Source organism: Zingiber officinale, chromosome 1A, assembly GCF_018446385.1.
Source record: "Zingiber officinale cultivar Zhangliang chromosome 1A, Zo_v1.1, whole genome shotgun sequence".
Classification (NCBI taxonomy): Eukaryota; Viridiplantae; Streptophyta; class Magnoliopsida; order Zingiberales; family Zingiberaceae; genus Zingiber; species Zingiber officinale.
Genome location: NC_055987.1, coordinates 64,593,414 through 64,603,818, shown reverse-complemented (window position 1 = coordinate 64,603,818; position 10,405 = coordinate 64,593,414). Strand labels below are relative to the sequence as shown.

Sequence of the window (10,405 nt, the reverse complement as noted above, 5' to 3'; positions counted from 1 at the left end):
ATTTACTTGGTATCCATCTCAAGAAGAGGTGACTAATCCAAAGATCTACACACGACGAACACTCCACTAATAAAAACACTCCTTCTTGGTAACTACCGACGGTGGAGAAACCTCGTACAATACTCACATACAACAACTCAACACAAGAAGAAAAATGCAATGAATATAAATAAAAAAACCCTCTCTTCTTGCTTACTTGTCATTTGGTGTTGCCTCTTGAACCTTAGAAGTGCGCCAGCACTTGTCCCCAAGAGCCTTCAAGAACTGGTTGTGAGCAGTGGAGAAATCGCGTGAAGAATTGGGAAGAATCGCACGTGAAAAGCTGCCGAGAAAAACACTCACAACGGCTATATACTGTGTGCTCCTGCGGTTCCCAATCAATTGGGCTTCGTCACAATCGATTGCCATGTCACATCCCAGCCGTCGATCACCTGCATCCTGTCCAATGATTGAATCCCAATCGATCGACTGATCGATTGGGGAGGCTGAATCGATCGGCTGATCGATTCAGCCTTCTTCTGTGTTCTTGTGTCTGCACGAAAAAACCCCAATCGATTGACCAATCAATTGGGGAGCCCAATTGATCAGCTGGTCAATTGGGGAAGCTACTGTGTGCTCGATATAGGCTCCCAATAAATCGACTGATCGATTGGGCTACCATTTGTCGCAACACCGTGCCCAATTGATCGACTGATCGATTAGGCATCGGTTCAATCGATCGACTGATTGATTGGGCTTCGGTTCAATCGATCGGCTGATTGATTGTCCTCCCTTTGACTTGCTTAACTCAAGTCTAGGATCCCCAAATTCAACATCCGGTCAACCGTGACCTGTTGGAACTCCTCATGCCTAGCATCCGATCAACCTTGACCTGCCGGGACTTCTTTGCCAAGTGTCCGGTCAACCCTTTGACACACTTGGACTTACCGTCTCGCGTCAAGTGTCCGATCCTCCATGACCCATTTGAACTTCTACCAGATGTCCGGTCACTCTTGATCCATCTAGATTTCCTCGTGCCAAGTATTCGGTCAATGCTTTGACCTAATTGGGCTTCCCAACACCAGGTGTCCGTCCAACCTTGACTCGCCTGGGTTTTCCACGTGCCTGCCTTCACTCACCAGGTCTTTCCTTCTGCCTAGCTTCACTTACTAGGGCTTTCCTTCTGCCTAGCTTCACTCACCAGGACTTTCACCTAGCTTCACTCACTAGGGTTTTTACCTAATTTCACTCACCAAGATTTTCCCACTGCATGACTTCACTCACCGGGACTTTCACCTGCCTAGCTTCACTCACTAGGTCTTTCACCTGACTTCACTCACCAAGATTTTCCCACTGCCCGGCTTCACTCACCGAGACTTTCACTTGCCTAGCTTCACTCACTAGGTCTTTCACCTGGCTTCACTCATCAAGATTTTTCCACTACCTGGATTCACTCACCAAGACTTTCACCTGCATAGCTTCACTTACTAGGTTTTTCACCTGGCTTCACTCACCTGGATTTTCCCTTGCTTAACCTCCAGTTAGGACTTTTCCAGTAAAGTTCCGGTCAACCTTGACCTACTTAACTATTCTTCACATACAACTGGTCATCCTTAACCAGATGAGAATTGTATCAACAATCTTCCCAATCGGATAATTGCATCTGCAATCTCTATGTATTGTCAAACATCGAAACCCAAATATCCAGACTCAAGCTTGAGTCAATTCAAGCTTAGTCAACTTGGTCAACCTGACCTAAGGAATATTGCACCAACAGTTATAGCTCCCCCTTAATCACTTAACTTTCTCTCCTTAATCACTTCACTTTCTCCTTAACTTTAGAATTTTCTAACTTCTTTCCTCCTTTGACATATATCAAAGAAATGCAAGAATGTTAACCGACTAGGGTTTGATAATCTTGAAAATTGGATAAAGCTTATAGCTTAGTAATTAAGAAAAACTTAACTTTAAAAACATAGTTTTAAAAATATTTTGATAACAACTTCGTTTGAAAGGGATTTTGACAAAAATCATAATTAAGTACTTAGCGTTAAAGAATTTTTAGATAAATAGTATAGTTAAGCACTTAGCAAATTTATAAATCTTTGAAAGTACTTAGCTTTTTCCAAAAATTTAGTTAAATTTAAGTATGGAAAGGAAATGCCTTTTAATCACATTTAGCTAAGAAGGTGATGTTTTTGAAAAACTACTTAGCAAAAATTAAAACATTTTATCAAGTACATAGCTTTTTGAAAAACTTAAAAAAACTTGAACTTGCTTTTTCAAGGAAAATAGTTAAATAAAAAAACTGAACTTCCCTTTCACTCTCTCTTGATTAATGTCAAAAAAAAATTGAACTTAATTTTTTTTAAAATACTTTAACTTTTCAAAGAAAAATAGTTTAACTTTGAAATTTTGAAAAAGAATTAATGCATTAACTCCCTTTCATTCCCCTTGATTAATGCAAAAAAATACTTTAAAGTCTTAAAGTCCAAGCACGAGAGTTTAAAGTAAAGAAAAGCTTCAAAATTAACATCTATTTTCCTTAACAAAATATCTAACTTTTAGCTACTACCTACTTACCATAAGGTAGTAAATTTTACTTGGTTAGTAAAGTTAGGTAAGCACTACAGTTAGTTTGACTAAAATGAGCTCTCTCTTTTTCAGTACTATGCTAATGACCTCCTTATAAAGAAGTTTTGTCTTTGACGATTATAAATGGTCATTATTCGATGTAATTATTCGCTAGCCAGTATTACTCATCAATTTTAATCAAATGGAATTAATCTCAATTAATTCATCAATTTTACATTTGAACAGCAACAAAAAAAAATATGACAAAACATCTTGGGTAAATTTTTTCTCGACCAGTCCAGTATTCGACTTAACAACTTAGTTAAATATAATTTGAATCATAAATTTACAACTCCTTGCACACTCAGACATGAGAGATAGTTTTTCCCTATACATTTATTCCTATCATGAATCTATATACAATAATTTAAATCAAAAGACTTATCAAGAAATTTTTAACATGAAACTAAATTCTCATTCATAATAAAATTTTCATTTTATTTTTCGTTGTATCTCTTTTCTATTCATTATTGAGCAAGTAACTAACATTTTCTCTTACTGTTTATTTGAGTTATTCACCCAGATGAAGACAGTTTATTGGAAAATATTAAAAATCTTAGAGCTTGTTTTTTAAATTACTTGAAAACATGTATGTTTTCTAAAAGAAGTAATATCAATCCGGCTGATTTATCTCATTTCTGTCTAAATTAAATAAACTGAATGATTATTTTGAATGAAAAAAACTTTCTTTAAAATGCTACTCTTCCTTTTCCAAGTAACATCTGCTCACAACCACTCAATCCGGTTGAGTGTTGACCAAGCGCTACCTAGTTAGCTAACTTCCCAGAAAGAGACTGACCCTTCCAGAGAGAAAGTCTTGGGGTCCAAAGGTAAACTAGCATATCACAGTGGCCCAAAATGCAGGGATGTGGGGAAGAGGCAAACCTCTACATGAAAACAAGGCATCAATTAAAGGGACGTCACCTCACAAGCCCGACCAACTCTGTTGCCAAACCAAGGTAACGAGGCGACTAGACACTGCTCTGCCCTTGCTGCCAGCGAAGAAAGAGGGGGATAATTCAAGAAAAGAGAAGAGCCACAAGCTTTGGAACCTTGTGATGAGAGAATGAGTGCATCCTGTGCATCATCATGGAGTAATCATTCTTTTATTATTTCAGCCCCTCCTTTGTTTTTTTGCCTTTTTCACTTTTTTCCCTCATGAAAAAGTAAAGAAGTGAAAAAAACAGAGAATGAGAGTTAATTTCTTTCTTTAAAAAAGAGTGTTTGAAAGCAACAAATGCTCCCGTACGATGATTTCTGAAAAGATGTCTTTTATCATCGAGCTGCTGCGCCTCTAAAGGAGTCTTTATTTACTTACTATCCATTTAACTTTACTGCCTTCGCCTGCTGCTTTATTTCCTTTGTCTGCTGTCAACTGTCCATTCTTTTAATCTCTAACTGATGACAGTCCGCTCAGGTTTACTTACAGAATAATTAGGAAACATGAGGGTTTAATTAGATATGAGAATAGCATGAGAGCACGGTATGTTAAATATTTTTAACATGTTGCATGATATGAAACTAGAGAAAGTAAGATGCATCAGAAAGAAAAGGTGAGCATGAAAAAGCTAAGCAAACATCGTAAAGCAAAGGGTGAAAGTGTATGAGGCCCAGATAACGGTTGCATGTTGAGGGAGCATAACCACATGAACAAAGGTCAAAAGAAGCTTTGCAGGACCTATCTTTTGGTAAATGCCGATGCCATTCTTCCTAATTAATATGCCTCATCGTTAAGCTATTATTCTCCAGTAAAGGTGAAGTCAAATGTTCCTAAACTAAGTCATTCTTCATCACTGGAGTAAAGATGGATGTGCTGAAGATTCTATGCTTGATTCATTCTCCATTGTTTCTATACGTTAATAATTGATGCATGAAGATTAATACATTTTTGATTTGTGATAAAATATAGAAATTTTAAACAACTTTTCCAAAGAAACATTTGATCATTTATCTCCATTTTATGTGTAAGTTAAGCTATAGTAATTAAACTTAATTCTTAACCAGCACTAGAAAAGGATCAACTTGCCGAATAAATTGTGATGAAAATAAAAAAAACTCACTATATATACGAATTTAATATAGTTTTCATTAAACTTATTTCATGAATATTGGCATCTGCTAACCAATAAATTACCCAATTTTCACAGTGCTATAGGATTATATAGAACTATGCTTACACTAATGACTGTCTTTTGACTTTATTGGGAGAATACAATGAAATACACATCATCAAGCTCATCCATCAAATGTTGTAATCACTTTAATGAAAGAAAATTAAACACAAAGTCTGTGCCGATAAATCTTTACACTAATTAGGTAGAACATATCTGTTGGTTAATTAATAACTTTTCCAAAGACACAGGCACCTGTGTCCTTCAAGATGATCTCCCTTGCTCTACCTTTTCTTTTCTTTTCTTGTTTTGCATCAATTGTCTTCTTGTCTCTTTAATTGTTTGAACTTTCTTTTGAGTCATTTAGTTGCGAGTGGATCCGTCTTGAGTAATCTAAGTCATCGTGGCCTTCCCAATGTGAACTCAAGATTGACTTTGCTTGGACTCAAATCTGAAAACACTTCGAGCTTGCTTTTCGCTTGCATGTCCTGCAAATTCGACGAAAATGGCTTCGAAACTCATCTATATTTTCTTTCTTAAATCATTCAAGTTGTTTCTGTACCTCAACAAAAGTTTCAGCATTATTTGCGGTGGGTTCATCAGGGAAACAACTTTCCCTGATAAAACAAGATCGACCAAATTAATTAATGCATACTAAATAAGGGCTGCAAGCGACTATTGTTAAAAACAACGACCTTCTCATAATAAAAACAAAGTTGCATATAAACAACAGTTTTTTATTTGTCTTTTTTGGGCAGATTTTTCAGATGAGACATTGCCTCGAAATAAGAGAGAAATATGGTCTCCTGTTGTCTCCTTTGAACTGCAGAAATTCTATCATCTCATACCAAATCATCATTATCACAATGTTGAAGGTACACCTAGAATTTATATAAATAGGCTGCAATTTTTCTTAGCCTCTGTGCGCAGATGAATATAAGTCGAAACTTAAAAAATTAATTAATTAGTTAATTAAAAAGTATCCAGGAGAAGCTTTCGTGCGAACTGGCATGAAAAAGATTGGTTTGAGCATAGAAAAAAAATTGAGGTCGGTTAGCCATCTTGCATTATCCCTAGCTATTTCTATGAAAGGGCACTTAGCACACTAAGTGCTAATTGTATTATTTATAAGCTAGATACAACTATAAAGAAATGTAATTGAGTAAGAAATAATAATTAACGCGGATAACATTCATGTTCATAGTGATATATAGTAGCGTTTCATTGTTAATCTTAATTAAGCTCACCTTCCATGGAATGATCCAACCGTACGCAGGTTTGGTCTCTCCGGGGAGTTAACATCGAACACCTCCCTGGATAACCCGTTCTCAAATCCATCGAGTTGGCCTAAAACGAAGGAAACAAAAATAAAGAAAAAAATTACGACCTAGCTAATCAGTAACCATGGTCACTAAACGATGATACCTGAAGAAAGTGGTGTCCTGTGATCGGTATTTTTCACAGTTCGATGCATCTGCAATATTCATTTGTAACGAGTTGTTGTAAAATCTCGATAGAAAAGGGAGGGCGGGGTAGAGTATTGCAATTAAGAAATTGAGGGAGAGGAGTAGAAGAATAGGGAAAAAGGTTTCGCTCAGAGATCTTAGAAGAGCTACGATCGAAAGGAAAATCTCTCTTACCTGCAAGTGAGATTTGACATGGGCCAAGGTGAGATCTTTGACATCCATGAGCTCAAGAACCGACTTGGGCGTGGCTCCTAGTTAAGCAAAGTAACGCACGGCATCAAAAGAGGTAAGCGATGAGCAACCCAATTGATCAGAAGTGGTTCATAAATTAGTACTTTCATGGCCTCCCAGGAGCTCCACAGCATGGACAAAGCGGGTGTGGAGAGTGGGGGTCCAGCGCATTCTAGGCGCTCTCACCCCCCGCTTTCCGAGTAACAACCTCGACGGCAAGTAGCACCTCGACAACGATGCCCTCGGCAGCCCTAACTGGGTGCGAACGAAGAGAGAAGCGCTGGAGGCGAACGAGGAGTCACACAAGTTATGCAGTAGTGGGCGATTGTAGACCGGTATTCCGTTTATGGGCTTCAGCAAGCAGAGGTGGTGGGGGTGACTCTGGTGGAGTCCTCCTATCAGTGATGGGACAGGGAGGTGAGGGTGTTGGAGGAACTGATGCTGGGTGCTACTGTGTCTCGAGGAGCATGTCGGGTCTCCCAGGGAGAGATCACAAGCAGATGGCTCGCCGACGTTCTTCACCCCTGCGGCGAAGGGGATGCTGCTGGTGCAGGAGTTGTTGATGTTTCTGTCGAGGGATGGCTTTGTCCACAATCCTACCTCAATGCTCTCGTCTGCTGGTTTCGGCCTCCAAGTTGATGACGGAGAGCCGCTTGGTGGGCTTATCTGAAGTGATAACTCTGGTTGTGCGGAGAACAGCTCCATGGATTTTCTTCTGCTGGAGGAAAAACTTGAGATCTCCCCCCTCCTTATTCTTCTTCTCTCTGTTACCGTATTAGTTGTTACTGCTTCAGGTGTGCGTGGAATAGCTATGGGTAAGATATACCTGGAGGAATTTGTGTAGTAAAGTGCTACAGTGGCAAAGATTATGAGCTATACATAACGCGCATGTGGTGTGCATCATCATGTAAGGGAGAAACATGTGATGAGTAAACATTTAGTTTTGGAGTGATAAAGACGCTTTCAATGCGTTTCTATTTTGTTTTCGCACAGATTTTGTGTTTTTTCTTTTCTTTTTCCTACACATCTTTACCTAGTGATTTTTTTTTGTCACTTTAGGTAATCATAAATGTCAATAAAATTAAATCACTCCTTGGGGTTAATTATAACTCCACACTTTCACTTTGTTTCTTGTAGGAATAACTCTTGTTTTTGTTTTTAATTTTTAACTTTTGGATAAAATTTTATATACAGTCTAATAAATTGACTTGCATTCCAATTAACAGATATGAGTGCGTAGTATACACTTTCATGCTAAATATATAAAATAATTTCAAGCATCAGTATTAAAGTATTCCTTTTTAAAAAAATCTTTTGAAAAACTCAAAAATACTATCAAATAATTGTTTAAGCATCTCTACTGCTCTTTACAATTAGGTATGGTCCGAGATATATGATCTAGTTCGGAAATTGAGTCGGATGAAGACGGACCGCGAGGTCGCTAGTGTTGACGGAAAGTCGTCGCGAAGCCAGGTCGATATGGCACCCTCCGGGAGAGCTCACACAAGCGGATGATGGGGGGTGGTGACGGAGATGATGAAGCAGGGACCCTCTGCACACTCAGACGAGCCCACCCGTCGTTAGAGACCAGAAATCAGGGAAAAAGTCTCCGGGTCAGGCCCTCCGACGCTCAAGTCAGGTACTTTTTCCCCAGAAACACAGAGAAATGATGAAAAGTAGAAGGCAAGTATGAAAAGGACTAGTGAGCGTACTTTCGTAAGGGACAAAGCATCCCTTTTTATACTGCAACGGATGTTTCTGGAGTCTGACGGATATCAGGGAATGTCGGATGTCAGGCTTTGTCTGGCGGTGGATGACACGTGGCGTCCTTCTATAGGTCTAGGAAGGAATCCTAGGGTTGTACACACCAGACCATTGGCATATTCTCTGATAGGCAATGATTATTCCCTGACAGGTTGTTACAATTCCTTGACTTGCTTGTCGTGTAGCTTCCGACCCCCTTATTCCATTGTTCCTGTGTTGGCTCTTTATACTTGATGATCTCGACCTGTGGGTGCAGACCTGTAGCTATCTTGAGTCATGACCTGTATGCGTCGGTCTGCTTCCGCTCATCCTGAGTCCCGACCTGTATCCTTGGTTGGCCCTGTATCCTTGGTTGGCCTAATTCCGACCTGTACGCTTGTCCTTATATCCTATGTCGCAAGGCTAGAAGCCCCGACCTGTAACCTTGGTTGGCACAATCCTGACCTGTATGTTTGTCCCTGTATCCTGTGCCGCAAGGCTAGAAGCCCCAACCTATAACCTTGGTTGGCACAATCCTGACCTGTATGTTTGTCCCTGTATCCTGTGCCGCAAGGCTAGAAGCCCCGACCTGTAACCTTGGTTGGCACAATCTCGACATGTACGTTTTGATCCCTGTATCCTGTGCCGCAAGGCTAGAAGTCCTGACCTGTATCCTTGGTTGGCACAATCCCGACCTGTACGCTTGTCCCTGTATCCTGTGTCGCAAGGCTAGAAGCCCCGACCTGTAACATTGGTTGCCACAATCCCGACCTGTACGGTTGTCCATGTATCCTGTGCCGCAAGGCTAGAAGCCCCGACCTGTAACCTTGGTTGGCACAATCCCGACCTGTACGTTTTGATCCCTGTATCCTGTGTCGCAACGCTAGAAGTCCTGACTTATATCCTTGGTTGGCACAATCCCGACCTGTATGCTTGTCCCTGTATCTTGTGCCGCAAGGCTAGAAGCCCTGACCTGTAACCTTGGTTGGCACAATCCCGACCTGTACGTTTTGATCCCTGTATCCTGTGCCGCAAGGCTAGAAGTCCTTGTTGATACAGTCTGACCTGGTGTTGTTTTGATGTTGACACTGATTTAAGTTTGTATCAGATTTTAATTAGACTCAGATTGATTAATGATCAAGGTTGATCATGTGGAGAGGAAAGTCCAAGTATGGATACTTGGCACGCGAAGTCGGAGAGGGCTCGGCAGCTCGTTCTCCAGACTAGGTCAGAGAGGGCTCGGTAGCTCGTTCTCTGGACCGGACGAAGTCGGAGAGGGCTCGGCAGCTCGTTCTCCGGACTAGGTCAGAGAGAGGGCTCGGTATCTCGTTCTCTGGACCGGACTAAGTCGGAGAGGGCTCGGCAGCTCGTTCTCCGGACTAGGTCAGAGAGGGCTCGGTAGCTCGTTCTCCGGACTAGGTCAGAGAGAGGGCTCGGTAGCTCGTTCTCTGGACCGGACGAAGTCGGAGAGGGCTCGGCAGCACGTTCTCCGGACTAGGTCAGAGAGGGCTCGGTAGCTCGTTCTCTGGACCGAACGAAGTCGGAGAGGGCTCGGCAGCTCGTTCTCCGGACTAAGTTGGAGAGGGCTTGATAGCTCGTTCTCTGGACCAGGAAGACGTTAGGGTTTAGGGCTGGGAGGCTCTAAAACTAACACAGGGACATTGGATCGGTCTGTAGACCGATCCAGTGATACTTTGTTGACTGGATCTGTCGACAGACCGATCCAATGATACCTTAAGTGAACTGATCGGTCTCGTGACAGATCAGTAACCACACAGAAGCTTTCTGTGGGTTATCTGATCGGTCTACAGACCGATCAGAAGGAAGCGATGGGATGCGCTGGGACTCAAAGCGATAAGGGGGGGATCGGTCTGTGGACCGATCCACCCATAGGCTAATCGGTCCACAGACCAATCAACATCAACCCAGACCGATCAGGGTGTGTCCTGATCGGTCTGAAAGGTTATGGATCGGTCTGTTGACCAATCCACAACAATGTCGTTTGTTTTCTGCTGTTTCTCTGCGATTTCTGATTCACCTGATCAAATCATCTGCTATGAGATTTTTGAGTTACAGGTTACAGGTGTCGTGCCAGTGCTTAATTTCAAATTAAGCTCCATCAGAAGAATGAGAACAAATGCCCTTTCTGCTGTGTTTCACTGCAAGTGGTGCAATTCGAGCGTAAACGTTCACTGGCTGCGATCAGTTGGCAACAGCTTTACTCTTGCTCATTGGTTCGAG

General features: G+C 41.2%; 1 protein-coding gene across 2 annotated transcripts; it reads right to left on the bottom strand.

Annotated features, from left to right (window-relative positions):
* Positions 1-4,786: 4,786 nt before the first annotated feature.
* Positions 4,787-7,360, bottom strand: LOC122025720 (probable transcription factor KAN2). Of its 2 annotated transcripts, XM_042584577.1 has the most exons (6): positions 6,526-7,351; positions 6,365-6,441; positions 6,150-6,198; positions 5,972-6,071; positions 5,287-5,341; positions 4,787-5,212 (listed from the first exon to the last, which is right to left on the bottom strand). In XM_042584577.1, exons 1-6 carry the CDS (start codon positions 7,124-7,126, stop codon positions 5,123-5,125), a joined length of 972 nt encoding a protein of 323 aa, XP_042440511.1. In that variant the 5' UTR covers positions 7,127-7,351; the 3' UTR covers positions 4,787-5,122. The 2 variants fall into 2 exon arrangements, with proteins under 2 accessions (XP_042440511.1, XP_042440519.1); XM_042584585.1 differs by lacking the exon at positions 5,287-5,341 and having other exon boundaries at positions 6,526-7,360.
* Positions 7,361-10,405: the final 3,045 nt, after the last annotated feature.